Raw genomic sequence first — 27,907 nt, 5'->3', positions numbered from 1 at the left:
TTCTATGCTATGCTATGCTATGCTATGCGATACGATACGATATAATACGATACGATACCACACCACACCACTCGACTCGACTCCACTCTACACTGCTATGGTATGCTTTTCTCTAAAGTCTGATAAGTTTTAAGCATGTGAAATGTGCATTCCGTTCAACGCACGTTGTTTTAATGCATGATGATATTGTTTTTTCCGTATACAGTTCACATGTATTACAGAGTTAAACTTCTGTTCGTACCATTGAAAGTTCGTGTTTATGCTTTAAATGTTGAATGAAAACAAAAACCCGAGATTTCCCTTCTTTCTCAACCATATTTCATATTCCGGTACAGAGAACTGACCTACATGCGTAGAAATTTATTTTAGCAGTGCGAGACATGCGTAAACGTAGCGGAAGTTGACACAATCAAGTAGCCACACGTGTATTTTGTGTTTTTCATTTTTGTTCAAAATTGTTTCTTTTTGTTGAGCCTTTTGGTTGAAGAACACCAAGCAATCTATTTTCTTTATCCAACGAAGAAAACCGCTGGACAAAAGAGGATCAAGAGGAAGGTTAGCTTAACCGACCGGTAACTAGGGAAGCCATAAGCAAGTGGTGGGTGTTTCTAAATAAAACGTAAAACGAACCAGAGATGGTGAAGGGTCAACATTTGATCTAACTATTCCTTCTGATAATTTATTTTAGAAGATCTTTAATATGGTTTTAACAACTTGCGTAGAAATCACCCAAACAATCTTCTGACCAGTTAATGTAGATATAGCCCAGTAAAAGCGTACATATATTGTTGATTCGAAACGAGAGAACATTTGTAACATATTTGCAATTACACTTTTACAAATGAAGTCTAATTCGTTTCATTCAAATTAAGTGAACTGTTTCAAATTAATTATATTTAATAATTATATTTATTTATTTGAATATGTCAACACCAATAAACATTGAAAATTGCCATAGTGAAAACCGTTGTAATAGCCCGGAACGCTGTACTGTCGCGGTACTTACTGGTCTTATCGGTACATATTAAAACTGTTTTGCTATTGCTGCTTATTTATAATCTATAAAGTTTCAAAGACTTTCCCGTTTTCTATTCCACTAAGCAATCTTTGTCAATCGAAGCACGTAAATATAAATAAAACAGCATGTGGTGGCTGACAACTCTGTTACTACTAATATTAGTACCCCTACTCGTACCTCGTGGACATGGTACTAACATGAGCATATACGTGTTAATGGAGCAAGCCGGGTGTGATTCACACCCGGCGCTCTTTTAGCCTAATAATAACACTTTAAACATATTCCTTGCATATAATCCAATAAATTGAGTAGTCCTCTTATTTAATACCGGAAGTATCGAAAATCATTGTAGAAATAGTTGTAAAATCTCGTTTACTTTTTTTAGCCGATATTTTCATTTAGATCGTCTGCCATATTATTTCAAATAATGATTACTTCTGTTCTCAGCCTCGTTTGTTTGTGTGCCATATAAGGACATTGATGCCTTATTTGGAAATGTAAACAAATCATAGTAAAAAGTTGGCGCCGTTTGGGTCAGGTATTCATGCGCATTAAATGTAAATACGGTTTATCGGCAACTTTGAAATTCCACCAAGAAGTGATTATTCGCACTTGATTGATAATAATATAGTGTAGAATATCCAAAATATGGTCTGGCAAGACTTACATAGAAAAGGGGTCACGGCGAGAGTCTCGCGTTATCTGTCATGGCGGACAGGATATGGTTAGAGTAACTATGCCAATTTATTTTATCATGTAAGGGCTTAATAAATTCAGAATAAACCAAACTTCTTTCACAACATGATTATACTTATGTAGTTGATTTCTACACTGTTTGTTTTTCTCACTTTAGTGATGATTTTTGTTTGCTCCATTACATGATATGGGATCAGTTCGTAGCCTCAACCACAACAGATCAAGTTGAGGCTACGACATCGTAGCTAAAAACTCTGTATGATCGCGGTTTTGCCTAACTTAGTTATGGTAGCAGGCATGTATTATAATAAACATAAATGACAACTTACCTGTGAGAGGGAATGTCCACACTTGTACTGGCAGAATATTTCTATAATAAACTGAAGGATCCAATGGTCAAATCAAACACACAAATGTAATTAAGGTGGAAATCCATGATTAACAACACATTACAAATTAAAAACAATTATTTTTTTCCTTTACATCAATTTTAAATGCTTTGTGGGCAAAGAAATTTAAATATATACAAATTTTATTTATTAATATCATTATTATTAATATTGAAATATTTCAAGAAAGTTTAACTGTGTATTCTTATTTATGTCTGAGAAGTATGATCATAAACAACATTTTGTTAATTTTAGTCCATATTAGCTACAGTGGAATGAAATTTCAACCATAACCTTTTGAGGACATGTATGTCACCTTCAGTATATGATCTATAATCATTAAACATCAGACGATACACTGAATATATTTCGTAATCAAAGCCAATGCAGATATAGCAAGTTCGACTATAGTTTTATATATGATAATCAACGTAATTGCATGCACTTTACCTTCATTCTTTTTCAATGTGAACTTATAATTTTTTTTGACATTTTAGAGTAATATGTGCTATATTTGCATCCTTACTGGCTACAGCTTTACATCTGTAAACAACCGCTAGACATTATGTGTCCATAATTAATCAGAAAATCCTGTTTGCCACAATAATATAGAGCCCCTGATAATACAGCATTGAGGTATATTAGGACAAGATCAAATAGGACAGGTTTTTTAAAAAATCTTTCTTTTCAAAGACTCATAAGATCGAAACATGTACCTTTAATTTTTAGAGTAACAAAATTAATGTTTGCATTCAGTTATATACATTAATGTGCCTGATTAAGAGAAAAATGAACATTGACATCTACTTAACGTAGTAGAATTTAGTTAATAAATTGATTTTAAAGCATAAAATATACTGTTATTGGTATAGATTTAAATTAATATTGTTAACATTACAAATACAAGGCATATATGCAGATTTATACATTTAATTCTTTTTTCTCCACATTTTCACAATACACACATTTACGTATTTTATTAAATCTAAACAACATTAGGGACAGTAATATATTCTGAACATAGTCTTATTTATAATAAGTTGCAACTGTTCTTTATCAAGATATGTAGGCCAGATTAACCTGGTTCATATACTGAGCTGCAGTGACCTGTATCTTTTCTCATGATCTCATTTGGTTGTTTTCAGATTCTGACATCATCAGTTGGGTTACTAGTATTTGTTGGCAGTGACAACAAGTTTCCATTAAGAAATATTTGATGAGATGAGATTTAAATATGTACTACAATTTAAATGAAAGAAAATACAATGAAAACATTTAATTTAACCAGTGCCATATTTACATGGAAGTTTGAAGCATTGAAGTGTCAGCTGTTCAAGATAGGGCCACTGTTTATTTATTGGTTTTCTTTACCATTTATTAATAGGAAACCTTTTATTAATATGAGTTTTCTGGGTCAGTAAAGGTGATGCGGAAAACTGGTTACTATAACATGTACTTCTTATAACATGTTTGAAAAAATAAATCCACTGTAATCTGTACAGTATGAAATTCTTCAATGGAATATTTTAAATTAACCTGAAATTATTCTTTATAAATGTGATGTATCTCTAAATTTGTAATTGTATAGAAATAGTTTAGAAACAAAGAAAATCATATTTTTTTAAAATGTTGATATTTTTATCATGGTTATTTATAAATGTTTTCTTGTAGTGAAAAAGCTTTGACACATTTAGAAAAATGGTAGCTTGCAAATCCAGAGAGTTTAGAACAAAATTTCATTGGTGAATAAATTAAACAGATGGAGTTGAACATGTTCTTAAATGATTTTAATAGCTGAATACTTAAATGCAAGCATCAGAGTTGAAATTATGGACACAAACCATAGCAGGTTAAGAATATAATTTTTTTTTTAAAGCTTGGCTTGTGAGATTTAACAAGTAACATTAACAGTTGTAAGCTATTTTTGCCACAGACTGTCAACAGTTCTAACAAGCATAGCTGATGCAAACTAATTTGCTCAGGGTACTTAAAACAGTCTGTTGGCACTGAGATTCAAATTTGTGATCAATTGTTTATCATTCAGTGCTCTACCTACTGAGCTTTCCCCTTCCTGTTTTATTCATGTACATAGACCAGCAGCCATGAATGCCCAAAATGTGTTAGTCTTTGCATGCTTTAACATCTCTGTGGATGCAACATTGTCACTTTAGAGAAATCATAGGAATGCATCAACAGCCTGGTTTCTGATCACCTGTCCTTCATTATTCATACCATTTTTGCTGCAGTGTTTTGGATTTCAGTTTATTGCAGAATAAAAACTTAATTTTGTAAGGGTTATGTTCTTGTTTAGAAGAGATGTTGCCTTTTTGCATCTACTGGTCAAAAGACCAGAAGATCTTATGGGATGGCTTGTTGTCCATTGCCCAATGCCTGTTGGTCTTTTTACTCCAGTTTGTTATCACTAATCCTCCTAAACTACTTGAAGGATTTCCATTACACTTCATATACATATTTATCTCAAGGTTTAGTTGGTCCTAACTGAAAATGGTGCTGCTCAGATATCCAGTATTATATCTATAGCAGTCATCTTGAAAATCTTACTATTGCTACTCCAGAACAGAAAGTCCTATTGAAATAGGGGTTTTACCAGAAGACTTCTTATGATGTCTAGTTGGTCTTAAAATGGTGCTGCCTAGATGTTTAGTATTGCCACCAAAGAGGGTATCTTGGAAAGTTTGCTATTTCTACCCTACCTAAACAGAAAATGGTATTGATCTGATTTCAGATATGGGCAACCATCTTGAAAATCATATTGCTGGGGCCCCGAGTGGCCGAGTGGTCTAAAGCGCTCTTCGTTACGGATCACTGCCATCTCACCTCTCTGCGGCGGTTCAAGTCTCAGATTCAGCCAATGTGGGTATGTGAGAAAGCTTGCCAGTAGCTTCTTGTGGGTCGGTGGTTCTTTCCGGGGTTTTCCCGGGTTCTTCCTCCACCATTAATACTGGCTGCCGTGTATAACCTATCGTGTGCTGAAAAATGGCGTTAAACCCCACAACAACAACAAAATCATATTGCTAATTTTTCTGAATGGAAAGCCGGGTTTTCACCAAAAGTCTTCAAATCGGGTATATTTTTTCTGCAGTGGAAATGGTGCTGTTCTCACATTCAGTATGGCTGCTACAGTAGTTGATTTAATAATCTTATTGCTTAAGAAATATCAGAGATGGTTTGAACACTCAGCAGGAAAAAATGAGAACTGGTCTTATGTCTAATTCCTGAAAATTCTTTTTATAACTGATGAGTATTTGTCCCTTCAAGTGATTCTTGCTTCTAGTAGTAATGGCAGTAGAGTTGAACTTGTTGTTCTTTTGAATAGAAAAAACCGTCTTACAAGTCGTTAGGCTGCATTACTTACTAAGTGTTACTAATGGAATAAAGGTGCAAAATGCTTACACAGTGCACAGAGTTCAGTTCCACATTGAATGAAGATTCCATTTTGTTCTAAAGGATTGCATATGTGTGTGCATGTGATTTGGATTTTTAACGTAGCTTTAAAAACAATTAAGTCATATCACTATGATGTCTGCAGAGTAGCAGTTTAAAGTGATGTCTAGCACTTGGGCTTCATGCTGCAGACGTGTAGCATGATGTCCCACCCAGTCACATTATCCTGACACCAGGCTGACCAGTCCTAACACTGACCTCTTAATGCTGAGCGCCAAGCCAGGCAGCTGTTATTACCATTTTTGTAGGTCTTTGGTATGACTCAGCCGGGTATCGAACCCATAACCTCCCACATCCAAGGCGGACATTCTAACCACTAGGCCACTGTTGCGGTTGTTCTAAAGGATTGGAATCATTTGCATCATATTTACAAAGCAGACAAAAGTCAACAAACTAGAATGTTGAACACTATTAGAAATTTGTTCCCTTTACAATGAGGAAACTTACTGTAGAAGTAAAGTCATTCAAAAAGTCATTTAGCATATTGTACTAGACCAGATCACTCCAAGCACTTCTTGGCAGATGAATCTCAAACCCTGTGTTTATTAGAAATTGTCAGTATGTATGTCCACTATCCAATCAGTTAATCCAAACATTGATCTAAGTAAGAAAGGAATTATTCTGTAATTATGAAAATGGAGCAGCTGCATGTTTGTTTGTAATCTCTTTGACAATGTAGACATTTTGGAAAATCCATATACATGTATGTTTTATTTTTAAGGTAGAGAGTACAATTATTGTTTCCATGCAGTCAGAAGATTCTGCTGAAACAAATAGTGGCTGTTCGATACCATAGCAGAATAATTCCTGGCTGGTTTCATATAGACTGTCAAAGTCCCAATTCAGGCAGTCAAGAATAAACTGACATGAACATTCAGCCTGTCTAAGGCAAAGAAAGCTCATCTTGTTAAAATTGTTCAGCATGTCAAACCTGACATTATCAGTGGTACCAGAAACATGGTTAGATAACTCTGTTTTTGTGCAGTTTGATTGCTGTGTAGGTAGACCAGTTTAAATCAGTTTATTGCAGATCAAATCTGCTTTAACCCAGTTCAGAGTTTCTAACTATCTTTGATGCAGTATTGATTATGACACAGTACTATAATGGAACAATTGAAAATAATGATATCCCAGGTAGTGTTGGTACCAAAACTTGCATAAATTATGGCATTAGTGTTAGGAGGGGATAGGTATTGTCTGAATATCGGAGGGATTGAAGTAAGAAATAATGGTTGGGCTTGAAAATATAATGCACATTTGTTGCACTAATTCAATTTGTTTTATCTATAATGACAAAATGTTTTTGGAAGTGGTAACACATTTAATTATCACAAAACCAGCGTTACCAGTTTACAGTAAAACAACTGATCATTGCATAATTTTTGACTGTTATAGTGCACTAGATGAACGTGTAGGCTATGTAATCATGCAGATCTTGTGATTTAAGATAAATCCGGTTGTTAATCGCTTTTAGTGTGTTTGATTCTCTAGGTTTCTCTTTCAGATAGTCAAATAAAGACTTGCAGCCATCATGGATTTCTTGTCAGGTCCATCAATCACAGCCATTGCTGACCTACTTAAACCACCAGAGGATGAAGATTCGGATTGTGAAGACACTAAGGTATTTTTAAAGATTCTGTTGATATCTTGGTGGATATTTACTAAACCTGATAGAGGTGGCAACATACTATCAAGAAATGGGATGAATGAAATAAAAAAATATTCATTACACTAAAACATTTATTATCCTTAAGCTATTGATCTGAAGTCTTCACATGTCTAGACCACTGTCCTTTGGTGTCGACAGTCCTTATACCATTGATCTGAAGCCTTCACATGTGTAGATCACTGTCCTTTGGTGTCGACAGTCCTTATACCATTGATCTGAAGCCTTCACATGTGTAGACCACTGTCCTTTGGTGTCGACAGTCCTTATACCATTGATCTGAAGCCTTCACATGTGTAGACCACTGTCCTTTGGTGTCGACAGTCCTTATACCATTGATCTGAAGCCTTCACATGTGTAGACCACTGTCCTTTGGTGTCGACAGTCCTTATACCATTGATCTGAAGTCTTCACATGTGTAGACCACTGTCCTTTGGTGTCGACAGTCCTTATACCATTGATCTGAAGTCTTCACATGTGTAGACCACTGTCCTTTGGTGTCGACAGTCCTTATACCATTGATCTGAAGCCTTCACATGTGTAGACCACTGTCCTTTGGTGTCGACAGTCCTTATACCATTGATCTGAAGCCTTCACATGTGTAGACCACTGTCCTTTGGTGTCGACAGTCCTTATACCATTGATCTGAAGCCTTCACATGTGTAGACCACTGTCCTTTGGTGTCAACAGTCCTTATACCATTGATCTGAAGCCTTCACATGTGTAGACCACTGTCCTTTGGTGTCGACAGTCCTTATACCATTGATCTGAAGCCTTCACATGTGTAGACCACTGTCCTTTGGTGTCGACAGTCCTTATACCATTGATCTGAAGCCTTCACATGTGTAGACCACTGTCCTTTGGTGTCGACAGTCCTTATACCATTGATCTGAAGTCTTCACATGTCTAAACCACTGTCCTTTGGTGTCGACAGTCCTTATACCATTGATCTGAAGTCTTCACATGTCTAGACCACTGTCCTTTGGTGTCGACAGTCCTTATACCATTGATCGGAAGTCTTCACATGTATAGACCAATGTCCTTTGGAGTCAACAGTCCCTACACTATTGATCCAAAGTCTTCATACATCCAGACGAGTATTGTCCATTTGGGCTGACAATTTGTTCCTTATGTTAGTATGATCATTTTCCAAATTTATCTAGACAACTTTTTTTTTAGGACAACATACATGTCTCACAGTGAGTGGATATAGTGTGGGACTATACTAGAGGTTTAATAAATGTTCTACTGAATGGCCTGCTTTTAAAAAAAAATAATGTAATTTACATCTGATTCATCACATGTAATAGTCCTATTAATGTCTGTCCACATTGTAAAGCGTGTACTCTGATTTCTGGAGAGAAAACTAAACACTATTTATTTTTAGTAAAAGTTTATTCAGTGATTATTGTTATTGCAGAATTTTGTTAATCATTATATAAATGTTCATGACAAATGAAATTCTCAGGCTGTCTGTGCCTCCATCAAATTGTACTTGACTTTCCCAAGATGGTGACTAATTTTGTCCAGAAATATGGTAGCAGAAATGAGTTGCAGTAAGGAATTTTCCATTTAGTTTAACCCATTAATAATGAATATCTATCATATCTGTTTTTTGACATTTTTATTTCATTTAATGCTGATTTATGATTTCTTAATTTTCCATTATTTATAAATTTTTATCTCCTTTGATCATTTATACATCCTATATAATATGTACATGTAGATGTGATTTATACAGCCTATAAAATATGTACATGTAGATGTGATTTATACAGCCTATAAAATATGTACATGTCGATGTGATTTATACAGCCTATAAAATATGTACATGTAGATGTGATTTATACATCCTATATAATATGTACATGTAGATGTGATTTATACATCCTATAAAATATGTACATGTAGATGTGATTTATACAGCCTATATAATATGTACATGTAGATGTGATTTATACAGCCTATAAAATATGTACATGTAGATGTGATTTATACAGCCTATAAAATATGTACATGTAGATGTGATTTATACATCCTATAAAATATGTACATGTAGATGTGATTTATACAGCCTATAAAATATGTACATGTAGATGTGATTTATACAGCCTATAAAATATGTACATGTCGATGTGATTTATACAGCCTATAAGATATATACATGTAGATGTGATTTATACAGCCTATAAAATATGTACATGTAAATGTGATTTATACAGCCTATAAAATATGTACATGTAGATGTGATTTATACAGCCAATAAAATATGTACATGTAGATGTGAGTCTGAATCTGCCAACAACAGTACAAGTCCCAACATTTTACGTCTTAAAAAAGATGAATCATTATTATGATAATTTTAATTGTCCTTGGTGATTTAGGCAATTGCTGGCACCAGTAACATAACTTTTTTCTTGTGTGCAGAACACTAAATTCCTATATTGTTCAAGAAAAAGAGTGTACAGATTTTGGGTCTTTACACACAATGGATTTTGATATATGGTACCAATGCCAGAGCCTGTGCTAATACTGGAGGATGAATACAGTATCATAATTGTAAAACAGATGGCAAAAATGCAAATTTAAATTGAACCTCTTTAACACATACTTGCCAACCTCTCTGACAGTGTTGATGTTTTGTAGACTCAGGAAGCATATTTTGAGGGCCTGTGTGTGTTTGCATGTGTTTGGGGGCGAGTGGGCATAGCTTAGTCCCCCGACCCCAAAGCAGTGTTGTACAATTGAGAATAAAATATCTCCTCATACAGACCTTTAGAAAATGGGTGGAAATACAAAATTGAAAAGAAAGTAACATATCAGTTTTCTTTGAAGTGTATACAAGCAAAATATAATTTGCAGAATTAGCATTGTCAGCAGGGCTGGTGCCAGACCCAGCCAGACTATCTGGCGCCCTGGGCAAGGTTAGATTCTGGCACCCCCCCCCCCGAAGTATCAATTTCAAAATTTATAAACAATACATTTTTTTTAAAAATGCGCCCCCTTGAAATCAGCGTCCTAGGTGGCTGCCTAGTTTGCCTATATGGTAGCGCCAGCCCTAATTGTCAGATATCATCACCATACACATACACAAACACATGTGCCTACATTCACACAATCACACCAGAAAGACATTATAAGAAAATACACAAAGCTTCTTTCTTTAAATCCATTGAATAGTAGAAGACAGTCTTAATTAGATGCAGTCTTTGTTGCTTTCTTGGGTGTTCAAAGGTACTGGTACTTCAAGTGTCATTAGTGTTCATCTTTGCACTTGCTAGAGACTGGATGGTACCGTTGTTCAAACTTTACCAAAAAATCGTAGTGAATTTTGCTCAGCATAGAAAATGATCTTTCTGCATCTGGATTACTGTAAAGGAATGTTAAACACAAAGATCTGAATAATGATTTTCAGCTGCAAATGGCAGATTGTGCTCTGTAATGAAATGGCAGAAAAACACTTAAGCTCTTGTGACATGGTCTTTCAATGTTTGTTTAAACTTGTTAGTTACTTCTGTGATTATAAGCTCTACATTCGTGCTTTGTCCCAATGATGGATTGTGCTGCTGTTTAGATAGATATTATACACTACAGATCTGCATTCGTGCATTGTTGAAATGTTGGGTTAGATTGAGCTCTACATTCGTGCTTTGTCCCATTGATATGTTGTGTTTCTGTTTAGACAGATATCGTACAATCCAGATGTGCATTCGTCAATTGTCCGTATGTTGTGTTGTTATTAGACATATATTATACACTCCATATCTGCATTAGTTCATTGCTCCAGTGTTGGGTTATGATGGGTTGTGTTGCTATTTAGATAGATATTGTACATGGCTAATATCAGTATGGTGTTTGCAGGATATACAAAAAATAAAATGCTCCTCCTTACTGTGCTTCACAGTCAAACTCCATCCACCATGAAATGTGAAATTTAGTTTTGCAGGGCTATGCATGCTTCACACATGGTTCATCCTTCAATAAATCACAGCATTGTTTCAGCATTTTGCCTTAAAAAATGAATCACACTTGTACACTATTCTAGCTACAAGTATAATCAAATAAACATTGCCATCACTCATGAACTTGCCAATGATCTTTAATACAGGTGGCTTAATAAACATTCTCATTCTAGGTAATGATGTGTAATAAGGTTTGTTCATTAGCATGCATCTCTTTGATTTACTTAACATCAAACAAATTGGGTTGTTCCATTTTGTGTACTATACCTATGCAAATTAGCATATGGGGCTTTCCGACAGCTGTGCCCAAAATATGACAATACTCAACTGTTATCAATCATTGAAGTAATCTGTGAAATATTTTTATATATATTTCTAACCACATTAACTTTTAATTGCTTCTGTGACAATCAACTGCATAAACTGCCTCAAGAATAATTTTACAAGCAGAACTGTATACCATTTATACAGGATACAGATTCTGAATTAGTAAAGAAAAATCTCTGATTCTCTGTTTATTTTTGTTGTTTGCTCTGCTAAGATTACTGAAAATTTAATCTTGGTCTTCAAACCTCTACAGTGTTTATGAATTTTTCAGCCATCAATAGCTAAGTTAGGACCAGGAAATATTGGGCCATCCAAGACAGAGGCATCATCAGAAGTTAAGAAAGGTATAATAGAAAGGAATCTGTCTGTCAGTCAGTTTGTCTGTTAGTCTGTCTATCTATCTATCTATCTATCTATCTATCTATCTATCTATCTATCTATCTATCTATCTATCTATCTGTCTATCTATCTATCTATCTATCTATCTACCTATCTATCTATCTATCTATCTATCTATCTATCTGTCTGTCTGTCTGTCTGTCTGTTTATCTATCTGTCTGTTTGTCTGTCTATCTATCTATATCTATCTATCTATCTATCTATCTATCTATCTATCTATCTACCCATCTATCTACCCATCTATCTATCTATCTACCTACCTACCTACCTACCTACCTACCTACCTACCTAACTGTCCATCTATCTATCTATCCATCCATCCACCATTCAGGTTTCACTGTGCCGCACTATATGCTTTAATTAAAGTTATTTCATTCAAAATCTTGTCATTAAAAATGTCTTGTAAACCTGATTGTCATATAAAGTTGATTTTAATCAATTTTAATAGTCAGATTTTTACCACTTTTGACATATTCAAGCTTTAGCTGGTTAAATGAAGTGTGACAAAAGACTAAATGGAATTTCTTTGAACTGGAAGTTAAATTATAGAATCTAATGCTTTTTGTGTGTATGACAAGCCCAACTTTTTTCACGATAGACACACATGTTTGTTCTAGTTATGACTAATAAATGAACTGTTTTGCCACTCCATTTAAATTGCTTTTTTTAAAAATTTTGTGGAATTGACAAAGTAATGGAAAAAAATAAAAATTGTAAGCCTTGATCCAGCAGCTCCAGCACTGTAAATGTGGCCAAATTGTAATGCAAAGATCACTGAAAATAGTACAGCTCAGAATGAGTCTGACCTCGATGTTAGATGCTCTCAGATTGAGTCTGACTCCATTGTTAGATGCTCTCAGAATGAGTCTGACCTCGATGTTAGATGCTCTCAGAATAAGTCTGACCTCGATGTTAGATGCTCTCAGAATGAGTCTGACCTCGACGTTAGATGCTCTCAGATTGAGTCTGACTCCATTGTTATATGCTCTCAGATTGAGACTGACCTCGATGTTAGATGCTCTCAGAATGAGCCTGACCCCGATGCTAGATGCTCTCAGATTGAGTCTGACTCCATTGTTATATGCTCTCAGATTGAGCCTGACCTCGATGTTAGATGCTCACAGAATGAGCCTGACCCCGATGTTAGATGCTCTCAGCAAGCTGAGGCATTGTTTACCTAAATCAATATAGAACAATTTGTCACTGCATTATGCAGCAGTTGATCTGGGTCTTTGCCAATCACAGTTTAGATGCCTATAAACTGCATTATGCAGCAGGTGATCTGGATCTGTGCCAATCACAGTTAGGTTGCCTGTACACTACATTATGTACCAGGTGATCTGGGTCTATGCCGATCAGAGTTTAGATGTCTATATACTGCATGATGCATTATGCAGCAGTTGATCTGGGTCTGTTTTGATCAGTTAAGATGCCTATACACTACCTTGTGCAGCAGGTGATCTGGGTGTATCTGATCACCGTTTAGATGCCTATACATTGCATAATTTTAATACTTTTTAGAAAGTTCAGTACAGAAGAATTCTAAAGACATTTGGGATGAAGAGGAAGTTCCAGAGGGAGCTGAATATGAATCAACCTATGACCCCAGACCTCAGCCTGAGTAAGTCGGACTGACATCTTTTGTAATTTCTGAGAGATTAAGGTTCTAACACATCTGCAAATACAATGTCCCTCCTGCTTTGTTGAACAATAACATTTATGACAACTAGTAATATACATCCTAAACCAGGAGTCTCAAACATGCAACCTGTTTAATTATTTCCTGCAGCTTGCAACAACACCCTGAATTTGCTAAATAATTAATAATGCAAATTTGTCTTCACAGCCAGTTTTGATAAAAATTCAATTGTTACATTGTTTTATTCTTGTTTCCAACATTTCAGTTTGCTACCGTTTTGTATGAGCTGCTTTTGTGGCATGACAACATTTAAATGATGCATTGCTCAGGCCAATGTACTAGTCCTCATGTGGCCCTAATGGTGATTTTAGTTTGAGACCCCTGCCCTAAACTATCAGAAATTGTGATGCCAATTTGATGATGCCATTGTCCTGAGAGGATGCTACATGTGAGACAGTGCTACAAAGAATTGTATTGAATAAAGCGATATCAGTGTTCTTTATAGAGAGTTGAAGATGTTAATTATTATTTTTATTGTTGTAAACATTAGTATTCATGACTATAATACCAGTTTGCACAATAAAATCACAATTAGATGGACTCTTTTACAAATGAGTGACCAGTTTGCACAATACAATTGCCATTTAAGGGATTTGTTCACAAATAAGTGACCAGTTTACACCATACAGTCACCATGAAAGGGACTATTTCACAGAAGAGTGAGCAGTTTGCATAATACAGTAACCATGTAAGGGACTCTTTGACAAATGAATGATCTGTTTGCACAATATAATCACCATTAAAGGGACTCTTTCACAGATAAGAGACCATTTGCACAGTAAAATCACAAAGGGACAGTTTCACAGATAAGTGACCAGTTTACATGATACAATCACCATTAAAGGGACTTTTTCACAGATAAGTGAAAAAAATTGAGAACACTATTCATTGTAATTGTTATTATTTTAAAATATCAAAATCATATTTACGTGAGACACAGAATTTGATAATGTAGGTGTTTGGATTACATCTTTACCATGTAGATTGGTATACTGTTTAGGTTGATGATAATCTCATTTGGTTTGATGGTAATCACATTTGGGTTGATGATAATCTCATTTGGTTTGATGGTAATCACATTTGGGTTGATGATAATCTCATTTGGTTTGATGGTAATCTCATAATCTCATTTTGGTTGATGGTAATCTAATTTGGTTTGATGATAATTTCATTTGGGTTGATGATAATCTCATTTTGGTTGATGGTAATCTCATTTGGGTTTATGATAATTTCATTAGAGCTGATGGTAATCTCATTTGGTTTGATGGTAGTCTCATTTGGGTTGATGATAATCTCATTTGGTTTGATGGTAATCTCATAATCTTATTTGGGTTGATGGTAATCTCATTTGGTTTGATGATGATTTCATTAGGTTGATGATAATCTCATTTTGGTTGATGGTAATCTCATTTGGGTTGATGATAATCTCATTAGAGCTGACAGTAATCTCATTTGGTTTGATGGTAATCTCACAATCTCATTTGATTTAATGGTAATCTCATTTGGTTTGATGATAATTTCATTTTGGTTGACGATGATCTCATTTTTGTTGATGGTAATCTCATTTGGGTTGATGATAATCTCATTTGGTTGATAGTAATCTCATTTGGTTTGATGGTAATCTCATTTGGTCTAATGATAATCTCATTTGGTTTGATGATACAGTGTAGTCTCATTTGGGTTTATGTATCTATTTATTAAGATTGCTTATGAAATGTTGGTGTATTTAAGGCTTATATGCCCTACTTGGGTCAGTACACCAAGCTTTTGTGCTATAACTCAATATGAACAAGAATTATGTATTATTATTATTAATTTTAACTGATAGTTGTACCTACAGTAGATTACAGTATTTTAGTTACATATAGGTTAAACTATTTAACCATATGCCACTTTAATCAGTTTAATTTTAGTTCTTAAAATTCAACAGAAAATGACAAAGTTGAAAACATTTTAAAACTATCCTCAAACATACTTTATAAATGTACATTGATCATATGCACATGTGTCTTCACAGCATGGTGTTCATAGATCACAATCACAGGTGTCTTTACAGGATAGTGTTCATAGATCACAATCACAGGTGTCTTTACAGGATAGTGTTCATAGATCACCATCACAGGTATCTTTACAGTATAGTGTTCATAGATCACAATCACAGGTATCTTTACAGTATAGTGTTCATAGATCACAATCACAGGTATCTTTACAGTATAGTGTTCATAGATCACAATCACAGGTATCTTTACAGTATAGTGTTCATAGATCACAATCACAGGTGTCTTTACAGTATAGTGTTCATAGATCACAATCACAGGTATCTTTACAGTATAGTGTTCATAGATCACAATCACAGGTGTCTTTACAGGATAGTGTTCATAGATCACCATCACAGGTATCTTTACAGTATAGTGTTCATAGATCACAATCACAGGTATCTTTACAGTATAGTGTTCATAGATCACAATTGCAGGTGTCTTTACAGTATAGTGTTCATAGATCACAATCACAGGTATCTTTACAGTATAGTGTTCATAGATCACAATCACAGGTGTCTTTACAGTATAGTGTTCATAGATCACAATCACAGGTATCTTTACAGTATAGTGTTCATAGATCACAATCACAGGTATCTTTACAGTATAGTGTTCATAGATCACAATCACAGGTGTCTTCGCAGCAAAGTGTTCATCTGTTCAGACCAAACTGGACACTGATGTGATAAGTAACATCAACTTTACACCTACTTGCTTGAGGGGTTAATTAAAAACTAAATGTAAATATTTTTTGGACTTTGGTTGATTTTTGTTGGTTTAACTGAACGAATTTAAAGCTCAGACATTTTGTGTATGTTATGCAGATAAAATTATGAAAAAATGCATGAATACTGTATTAAAGGTGTATGAATACTGTATTACAATTGTATGAATACTATATTTAAAAGTGTGGAAGTACTGTATTACAAAAGTATGAATACTGTATTACAAGTATGTGTGTGTGATTTGGATTTTTAATGTGGCTTTAACAATTTTCAATCATATTGCTACAATGTCTGCAGTGTGACAGTTTATGGTAATGTCTAGCACTGGAGCATCATGCCACAGACATGTAGCATGATGTCTCACCCAGTCACATTATACTGACACCAGGCCAACCAGTCCTAGCACTAACCTCTTAATGCTGAGCGCTAAGTGAGGCAGCTGTTAGTACCATTTTTTAAAGTCTTTGGTATGACTTGGCCAGGGATTGAATCCATGACCTCCTGCATCTGAGGCAGACGCTCTTAACACTAGGCCACTGGAGCGGTGTATTACAAGTATATAAATACTGTATTAAAAGTATATGAATACTGTATTACAACTGTATGAATAATGTATTTAAAGTATATGAATACTGTATTACAAGTGTATAAATACTGTATCAAAAGTGTATGACTGCTTTTTTACAAGTGTATGAATAATGTATTTAAAGTATATGAATACTGTATTACAAGTGCATAAATACTGTATCACAAGTGTATGAATACTGTATTACAAGTGTATGAATAATGTATTTAAAGTATATGAATACTGTATTACAAGTGTATAAATACTGTATCAAAAGTATATGACTGCTTTATTACAAGTGTATGAATACTGTATTAAAAATGTATGAATATTGTATTACAAGTGTATAAATACTGTATCAGAAGTGTATGACTGCTTTATTACAAGTGTATGAATAATGTATTTAAAGTATATGAATACTGTATTACAAGTGTATAAATACTGTATCAAAAGTGTATGAATACTGTATTACAAGTGTATGAATAATGTATTTAAAGTATATGAATACTGTATTACAAGTGTATCAATGCTCTATCAAAAGTATATGACTGCTTTATTACAAGTGTATGAATACTGTATTAAAATGTATGAATATTGTATTAGTAGTATGAATGTGGCATTAAAAGTGTGAATACTGTGTTGCAAATATGTGAGTACTGAATTTAAAGTGCACAGAATAGTTTAATTTTTAGCATTTTATCCAAAGCAGTCCATATATTCTTCCTACTGCAGGCACATCAGTTGATTTAATAGGACACATTTGATTTAATGCAGACTGTACAAATGGGTGTAGGTTCCAAATCTTCAATGCACATTTGAAATAATAGTGAGCATGCTTTTCACTTAGGGAGAGTATCTCAAGTTAGTCAGGGTCACGAAGGTGTTTGATTCACTCCTGAAGACATAATTAATGTCTTGATGATTAAGATTCACTTATACACTGTGAACTGTGTTGTATGGTGTCTGTACATTGCGTGCTGTGTTGTATGATGTCTGGACATTGTAAGCTGTGTTGTATGGTGTGTATTCATTGTAAGCTGTGTTGTATGTTATCTGTACATTGGAAGCTGTGATGTATGGTGTTGTACATCACCCTAATGAAATTCATAAAACTCACTTCCAAATCATGGGGTTAAATTTCAAATTCATGGAAATCTCCTATAGCACTTTGCAAAATTTGATTTGCTGTTTTGGTCAAGGTTATGGGTTTTTTGTGTAAATAATGGTAATTTTCATTAGCTGCTTGTTACTGTATTTAAAATGAGATCTTGTTTATTTGCACTACCTGAAACAGGTAATTTTACTGATAACATATACATGGAATACAAATAGAACATCAGATGAGTACAAATAGACTGCAGAATTAATGCCAACAAAATGAAGAATTGATGCAAATAAAATTATGAATGCAAAATTCAAAATGCAGAACAATGAATAATAAACAAAAAGTCAGTAAACTTAGGAATCAATGCATTTCCTTAAAGAATACAAAGATTGATTATTTTCAAGGTGTCACAGTACTTTCCATGGTCTAAACCTCTTTTGCTTTGTAATCCAAGATCAGATTCTTTATATTAATAATTTTTCACTGTGGCAGATACAACAACAATGACCAATTATGTCATGACATCATAAATAGTAAATATATCTGAAAATATTTGAATGAAATAAATTGCGAACAAAATTTACTGAGAAATATTTGACAACTATATTTTTACACTTATTGCAGTTTCTTTTGTTTTGTACTATGCATGCATTCAATAATGCACACCTGTAATAACACAGGATATGATAGTTAGTGTTATGTCCCTTTACAGTGACTATATTGAAAGCTGAAAGCCTGGTTTCCGTAAATATATTGAATTTTATTCCATTTGTATAAAAATGAAAGTAATTATGGATGCAAATGATGAATGCAAATGATGAATGCAAATGATGAATACAAATGATGAATACAAATGATGAATGCAAATGATGAATGCAAATGATGAATACAAATGATGAATGCAAATCTGAGTGTATTTCTGAGACCATAAATGAAAAGTGATGAGATGATGGATTTAATGCAGACATAAATAATGTAGTTGGATTGGTAATGTAAACAGAATGCAAAGTGAAAAGAAAACAAATGAAGTTTTGGTAAAATTAACAATTTTTTGATCTGTACCTGATGTAAAAGGTGTCTTATCGGTGTGTGAATAATCATACTCTTCACAGATGCTCACCACCATTTAGAGGGATAACACCACTGCCACAATTTGTAAGTTTGATGGTGAAATGCCACCAGGGGAAAACCATCTGCTTTGAGAACTGAATTTGACTGAACTTATAGGTTTTTTTCTCTTGATCTTTTCTCTACAGTGGCTTTATTGCAGAATGTGAAGATTTTGTGAAATATTTATTAGGGAAATAGTTGAGACCTTGCAGCGATGGAACAGAGGACAAACAATATTACAATGTGGCAAGCAGCACACATCACAATATATGAATAGCCATAATGGAGTACATTGGCGTGACCTTGCATAACATTAGTAAATCATCAAAGAAAGCATTAACATCACTGATACTTAATTAGATTACTCATTTTAATATTGTTATTAGTATTGATTCATATCCATATTGTTTATATTACTTTTATCTTCTCTACAGGTATGACATTATATACAAGCAGGCAGTAACAACCGAAGACATATACTTACAGATGGGCAATAAAACTCCAACCACTGCCAGCTGTGAAGAGATGGTGGTAAGTTTTTAAAAAATACTTTTCTTCTTTTAGTATATTGAACACTTCCCACAAACTAAGGTAATGTATGGTAATATATATCTTCACAAAGATGCGTTGCTTGAAAATTGAATAGCCATCTGAGTTACTTTTGTTTAGAAGAAATACTCCTTTTTGATAGTTTTATAAGCAGAAAGTTCTTGCAGAAACTTGTCTTTTCTTATCTCTGATAGACTATTAAGAACAAATTCTTTAACACTTAGTGTAAAACTGATCTAAATTTTAATGCATTTCTGATGATTTTGAAAGTCTGCATGTTACATATTTGTGACTGTCAATTCTTTCATGTATTGTGTGCTGTTTCAAGATCCATAGGTTTAAATTTTGGTAATTTGTGATTTAAGTCACAAAAATACTAATGATATCACCATATAGAAATTTACATACTGTACATAGATGCTTGTAAGTAGAGTGCAACTGCTAGCAGCACAGACCTAGGTCTGCCATCACATATAACATGGTCTCAAACAGGCGTGTGAAACTATAATAGTTGTTCTCAAGTGGTACATGTATGTGCAGTCTTGGTGCTTAAAAACAGCAGTGAACAAAAATTAACTAAATAAGTAAGCATATGAATGGATAACATGCCACAAACCAGATGAAAATATTTCAATATTGTAAACATCAGACCCAGTAAATAGTAATTGTGTGTATTCTGGGACCATAATGCAACTACTCTGATGCAGAAAAAGAAATTGTGTTGAAAAGGAGGCAGGACCAATTTTAATAGTTATTGGATTTTTAAAAAAAAGACAGTTTATGTGAAAAATTCAATTTTTGTAGAAGCTGGTTTATATTGATCACATGTGTGTGATACTCAAATTGTTCTTTATTACATTTCAGGTGAAAATCAAATTGCCAGACACAAAACTTGCTGATGTGGAGTTAGATGTGAAAACAAAATTTTTAGATTGCAGAACTCCAAAATAGTAAGTTTATGACATTGCATCTTTACACGATGCATCCTTCTTTTGTGTTGGTTAAAGGCTCCAATTATTTAACAGTATTTTTTCCATGGTAAGATCAGGCTCCAGCCCTGTAAATTGTCTGTCATTAGATACATGTATGTTTGAGATTACTTACCTGGCTGACATGTGAGATCATTTACCTGGCTGACATCTGAGATCACTTACCTGGCTGACATCTGAGATCACCTACCTGTCTGACATCTGAGATCACTTTATCTTTCTGATATTGATTTCATGGCCAGATGATGTTAATTAATCATAAAAATGTTGTTTGACAGTTTCTTTTTTGGTTTTAGTAACTTTTGTCTTAAACTTAAAGTCTTATAAACCAGGATTCTTTTGGTCAAAATTGATTGAATTCTTTTGAGTAAATTATTTTAAGAGTTCTGTAAAGTTTTGTTTCTTTTTAGTAGCAGTGGCCATAATACAGCAAATCTGTATCATAAAATAAACCTCAAAGACAATTATACAAGTATGCTAGATTCAATCATATGTAGTTGAGCAAAGACCAAACTTGTCAGTTATTGGACAATTCCCATTACAACTTCTCATGAGAACAGGTAGATCAGCAGGTTTTGGTTGTTTTAAAAGCATGAAGGTCAAAGGTTATTAAAGGGTCCTGATTATAGTGTTTAATGTATAGTACTGATTATAGTGTTTAATGTATAGTACTGATTATAGTGTTTAATGTATAGTACTGATTATAGTGTTTAATGTATAGTAATGATTATAGTGTTTAATGTATAGTACTGGTTATAGTGTTTAATGTATAGTACTGGTTATAGTGTTTAATGTATAGTACTGATTATAGTGTTTAATGTATAGTAATGATTATAGTGTTTATTGTATAGTACTGATTATAGCGTTTATAGTACAGTACTGATTATAGTGTTTAATGTATAGTACTGATTATAGTGTTTAATGTATAGTACTGATTATAGTGTTTATAGTATAGTACTGATTATAGTGTTTAATGTATAGTGCTGATTATAGTGTTTATTGTATAGTACTGATTATAGTGTTTAATGTATAGTACTGATTATAGTGTTTATAGTATAGTACTGATTATAGTGTTTATTTGTATAGTACTGATTATAGTGTTTAATGTATAGTACTGATTATAGTGTTTATAGTATAGTACTGATTATAGTGTTTAATGTATAGTACTGATTATAGTGTTTATTGTATAGTACTGATTATAGTGTTTAATGTATAGTACTGATTATAGTGTTTATAGTATAGTACTGATTATAGTGTTTAATGTATAGTACTGATTATAGTGTTTAATGTATAGTACTGATTATAGTGTTTAATGTATAGTACTGATTATAGTGTTTAATGTATAGTACTGATTATAGTGTTTAATGTATAGTACTGATTATAGTGTTTAATGTATAGTATCTCCACTCTCCAAAATGCCAGCCATGGATTTCATTCAGTACATACAAAGGTTTAATGATTAGAATCACAACCACAAAAGATTCAATAAATTAGGTAAAGTCTCTGATATTGGTGTAGGCAGCAATTAGTTTTTATAAATTATCAAATTCAGATGACTTAGTGATGTAGATACACACGAAAACCTTGTAAATTTAGAGTATTGGAAATGGCAGCTAGGGTTGTTCACGCGGCCTCACTGACATGACAGTGAACAGTTCTCTCTCGATTTTAAAGCACATAAAAAATTCTTCTGTAAAAAATAATTGCACAGCTATAACAATAGGACTTTACTCTTGAATTTTTCCACATATAATAGATGTGTACCAAAAATGTAAAATGGTTAAAATTGCTGTTAAATGTAACATACACTTCATTGCTTAACAGTTCACAGACAGGATTTCATTCAGTACTTACAAAGTTTTCACGATTAGAATCACAACTATGAAAGATTCAATAACTTAGGTAAATGCTCTGATATTTATGTAGGCAGCAATTAGTTTTTATTGATTATCAAATTCAGATGACTTAGTGATGTAGACGCAGATGAAAAACGTAAATTTCGAGTATGGGAAATGGCAGCTATGGTTGGTCACGCGGCCTCACTGACATGACGGTGAACGAGTTCTCTCTCAGTTTTAAAGCTCATGAAAAATTCTTCTGTGAAAAATAACTACACAGCTATAACAATCGGACTTTACTCTTAAATTTTTCCACATATAATAGATGTGTACCAAAAATGTAAAATGGTTAAAACTGCTGTTAAACGTAACATACACTACACTGCTTAACAGTTCACAGGCAGGCCTATGCGTATGCTGTTGACTAGGTAACATGTTCTATTTATAGCATGCTGTACTTTGTCACTATGCTCTATGAGGTAAAGGGTTAGCATTAAAATCCTCATATTCTCATTTCATACAGTTTGGTATGAAGAATAACTAAATCTTTCTTTGCACTGCATCACAAGCAAAGTCATTGCATCATAACATCAAACTAAATATATATATATATATATATATATATATATATATATATATATATATATATATATATATATATATATATATATATATATATATATATATAAACACCTACATTTGTCTTTCTTCCTGTGTTTAATGCCTGCCAAGCAAGAGGTTGCAAGTTTGAAACTTATGGCAACATCCAGCATTTTGTAATACTTTTTTTTATTTTTATCTTCAAACTGCCTTTTAAACTTGCTCGTCTCAAATTTTTTAGTTTTATTCATGCTTTTTTATTTTTGTTTTCTTTTTTTTTTTTCTATTTCATACCTCACTACTAAAAAAACTAAAAACCAAGGCATACAGATTATGTTTTGATAGCAGAATTAAAAAAAAAATTGTAATAGAAATTTGTAATTTGTATGCAAACTCTGGTTTCGTTTGTATAAACAATAGTTAAATTTCTTTGTTCCAACATCTTATCTTGTATATAAATACCCACATTTGTATTTTCATGTGTCCTGGCTGCCAAACAAGAGGTTGCATTAGTTTGCAACTCAAGGCAGCATCCTAATTTTTCTTTACTTATTTTTCATTTTTATGTTGAAAGTTTGTTTTAAACTTGTTCATCCATATATATATTGGAAGGAAAGATTAAGTTTTACATATTTACATGAAGGCTTTGAAATTTGCACTTTTTTAAAATCAGAAATTAACTTTTCCCAAACATCAGTTTACTTTATGGGAGCAGCTTCAGTAATCAAATTCTTTTTCTTTTGTTTCAGTAAACTTGGTCTTCATTTGCCTCATCCAGTGGATCACAAGTCTGGGAAGGCTGAGTGGGATGGGAAGAAGGAGTCATTGTCTGTGACACTGAAAATTGTCAGAGAATTAGATTTTATGAATTTTTGATATGTAGAGAAAAGAAGATGACAGTTTCAGGATATATTATGAAGGTGTGTAAAGGAGACCTTTATCTTCATTAATATATCTCCTGGAACTAATGTATCATGGTTGAAAAATATTGAGAGATAAAAGAAAAGATGAAGAACAGCTAGGTGGTACTACAAAATAATGAAGACTTTTATCTTTTTAGATTTGCATGATTCTCAACATTTTCAGAAACTGATGAGAACTTTTTATGACATATAAGATTTGTGCATAAAATAGAGAAGTTTATAGAAACAGTTTTCTATGCAGGATATCAAGAAATAACAACTTTGAGCAGTATAGAATTGCTATGAAATAGAGAACTAGAGAGACTATTACACATCAAGTTAGAAATGGCTTGCAAATAAATAATCAAAGAATATTTATTAATGCAAAGAGATTGAGATGATCTGTTAAGTCTCTCTTCCCTCACATCAAGAGTATATCAAGGATGTATTTAGGGTCAACGTCAAGTGTGATATCAAGGACATTTGCATGGCCCACAATGAGAGTGATATCAAGAATGTAATGAGGGTCCACATTGAGAGTGATATCAAGGATGTAATGAGGGTCCACATTGAGAGTGATATCAAGGATGTAATGAGGGTCCACATTGAGAGTGATATCAAGGATGTAATGAGGGTCCACATTGAGAGTGATATCAAGGATGTTTTTAGGGCCCACATTGAGATGTAGAAGCCATATAGTCATCAAATTTTCTTTCTGTAAAACTGTCATATTTTCTTTCTTTCCATCTGTTGATCTGTCTGTCTGTCCAATTTTCCTTCTTTTAAGAACCAAAAATCTGAAACCGTTATTCAAAGTCATAATTATAAACACTTGTTTATTCTTTTCATGATTAGCATCAGGTGTTAGCAAATTACGACATTTTTGCAACAAGGTGGCACATCAAGAGGTTTCGATCGGCACACAAAGGGCAGACAAAAATCTCGATTTTAACAGTGTTGCTCTCTTACTGGTGGCATGCGCTCATTCATTTTGTAATTAATCCGGAAATGCTATGTAAAGTGGCATGCTTTGTAAAATAGGTTGCTGACCCTTGATCTGCATGTTTTGATTCACGAGTTTAGTTGCAGCTGTAGGTCCTGCGGTCTTGATTGTAGGTACCTTCATGAGTATCGGTCCTGTCATTATGATTGTAAGTCCTGCAGTCTTGATTGTAGGTACCTTCATGATTATCGGTCCTGTCATTATGATTGTAAGTCCTGCAGTCTTGATTGTAGGTACCTTCATGATTATCGGTCCTGTCATTATGATTGTAAGTCCTGCAGTCATGATTGTAGGTACCTTTATGATTATCGGTCCTGTCATTATGATTGTAAGTCCTGCAGTCTTGATTGTAGGTACCTTCATGATTATCGGTCCTGTCATTATGATTGTAAGTCCTGCAGTCTTGATTGTAGGTACCTTCATGATTATCGGTCCTGTCATTATGATTGTAAGTCCTGCAGTCTTGATTGTAGGTACCTTCATGATTATCGGTCCTGTCATTATGATTGTAAGTCCTGCAGTCATGATTGTAGGTACCTTCATGATTATCGGTCCTGTCATTATGATTGTAAGTCCTGCAGTCATGATTGTAGGTACCTTCATGATTATCGGTCCTGTCATTATGATTGTAAGTCCTGCAGTCATGATTGTAGGTACCTTCATGATTATCGGTCCTGTCATTATGACTGTAAGTCCTGCAGTCTTGATTGTAGGTACCTTCATGATTATTGGTCCTGTCATTATGATTGTAGGTCCTGTCATTATGATTCGAGTTCCTGTCATTGTGATTGTAGGTGCTGTCATTGTGACTATAGGTCTAATCATTGTGATTGTAGGTCCTGTTATTTTGATTGTAGATACTGCCGTTGTGGTTATAGGTCCTGTCTTTGTGATTGTAGGCCCTTTCATTGTGATTAAAAGTTACACCTTTATAGGTATAGGTTGTAGGTAATACTTTTGTTGGTACAGAGCTTATTGATTACACAACTTTCACCATTTTCATTTTTCTTGTCTCATAATTCTTATTTGTTACTTTAAGTATTCTATCATTTGTTGAATTGTTGAAGACAGTTTATCAACTTCTTGTATTATATTCTTTGTAACATCAATACAGTGGTCCCCCTCTTATATGGCCACCCCTTCTGCACTGGGAAAGTGGCCTTATAAGATGGGGAACTGAAAGGTTTTTGAGCGGTATATGTAATGTACATAGTAAGAAAGCTACATATTATTTCAAACATTTAAAAACGTCATTTAAATCGTGGTACATACATAATTCTCTTTCTAGTTCCTCCATTTTCCCCACTACTACTGAATAATCTGCTTATCAGTTATAACATTGTTTATATGAGTCCTTTCAACATACAATTGTTCAGCAAGTCCCCACCCCTGAGTTCATTAAGTCAAATAATTTTAAAACTTTTTCTTCTAAAGTAATAAGTCTCCATTTAGGTGATGACGTGTTAAAGTTTTGTAATGATTTTTTCCTTTGTTGCTAATTGTATAGTCCTGCAACGTAATTATTGCAGATGAAACTAGAGTGGATGAAACACCTTCTTTATAAAGGAAGTGATACATATACTGTCACATGATTTTTCAGTCTTTGACTGATGCCTTATTTTTGTTTTCAAGGTTAAGTTTTGTTTGTGTGTTATTCCACAAAATCTATATTTCGCCAATGTTGACCATGATATGATCTTGACAATTGCATCTATTTGTGATCATACAAGAGAAGAACTCTACAGCTGTGTGAAGCCTAGAACTCTGTCACAACATTGTTGAGCCAGTTTCCTGTAAATGTCAGTTTTTATTGATAATGATTTAATATTAGCCTTAGTGGTACATGTACTTTAACAAACACTTATTTCAGTAAAGAAAACATGACATCTGGAAACAGGTATCAGTATAGATAATTGGAGTACTTACCTTACTGTAAGAATTAAATAATGGTTCTGGACAAATTAAAATAAAATGTGGTTGCTTGTGAGGGGAACATTTCTGTACTAAAGCTGGCTGCTGGTCACATTAGAGGGGTGGCCTTTCTTAAGGGGTATTTTTGAACACAAACTTGTCAGTACCAAGGGATGGCTGTTCTTGAGGGGTATTTTTGAATACAATCTTGTCAGTACCAAGGGATGGCTGTTCTTGAGGGGTATTTTTGAACACAAACTTGTCAGTACCAAGGGATTCTGACCATAAAAAGCAGGTAGTCATTGGTACAGAGGCCGTTCAAGAGGGGACCACTGTATTTATTGAAATTTTAATTCCTAAATTTAATTTATCTATGACTTTTTAAAATTGTTGTACCCAATAATTCTACTATTTTATTATTATACCACTGGTTGATAAAAATATGTTATATAACTTGTCTAACTTTAGAATTTGAAATATATTGCTTAAATCTTAAAGTAATGTTTTCAGCTGAGTTGTAATCTTGTTTTTCTAAAATTATGTTTTGCAAATGTTAAATCTTGAACAGTAGAAACAGACCGTGTTATTGATCTGTTGTGTAAATGAGCACATAAAATATACCTCACATGACACCTAAAATACACATCACATGACACCTAAAATACACATCATATGACAACTAAAATGCACATCACATAACACCTAATACTTTTTGAGCCTAGATATTTCTGCTTCTTTTTGTCCATTGCAGAAAGAAATAAATCCATCCTATTTTTCATAGGTCATGAACATTTTACGAATTTCTTTAGCAATCAATTATCTACAGTATTCAACTGTTCCAGCTGTGTAATTACATTTATGCCACAGTGTTCTGGTATTGTTAGTCTTACAGTTTGCAATTGGCAAATAAGTAAATAAAAATATTGTCCTTTGAGATATGATATTTGTTGTTT

The 27,907-nt window shown here is 33.6% G+C and overlaps 1 protein-coding gene across 5 annotated transcripts; it reads left to right on the top strand.

Moving 5' to 3' along the window:
- Positions 1–399: 399 nt before the first annotated feature.
- On the top strand, positions 400–27,888 carry LOC149797789 (dynein axonemal assembly factor 6-like). 5 transcript variants are annotated; one of them, XM_089962757.1, is made up of 7 exons: positions 400–555; positions 7,073–7,189; positions 11,795–11,867; positions 13,444–13,543; positions 19,597–19,693; positions 20,576–20,661; positions 23,888–27,888. In XM_089962757.1, the coding sequence occupies exons 2-7, from the start codon at positions 7,100–7,102 to the stop codon at positions 24,012–24,014; spliced, it is 573 nt and encodes a 190-aa protein (XP_089818883.1). In that variant the 5' UTR covers positions 400–555; positions 7,073–7,099; the 3' UTR covers positions 24,015–27,888. The 5 variants fall into 5 exon arrangements, with proteins under 5 accessions (XP_089818883.1, XP_089818881.1, XP_089818885.1 ...); XM_089962755.1 differs by having other exon boundaries at positions 400–572; XM_089962759.1 differs by having other exon boundaries at positions 400–598.
- The last annotated feature ends 19 nt before the right edge of the window (positions 27,889–27,907 follow it).

The sequence above is a fragment of the Sinohyriopsis cumingii genome, chromosome 6, assembly GCF_028554795.1.
Source record: "Sinohyriopsis cumingii isolate HCF-2022 chromosome 6, ASM2855479v2, whole genome shotgun sequence".
NCBI classification, from domain to species: Eukaryota; Metazoa; Mollusca; class Bivalvia; order Unionida; family Unionidae; genus Sinohyriopsis; species Sinohyriopsis cumingii.
This window is presented reverse-complemented; position numbering and strand designations above follow the sequence as displayed.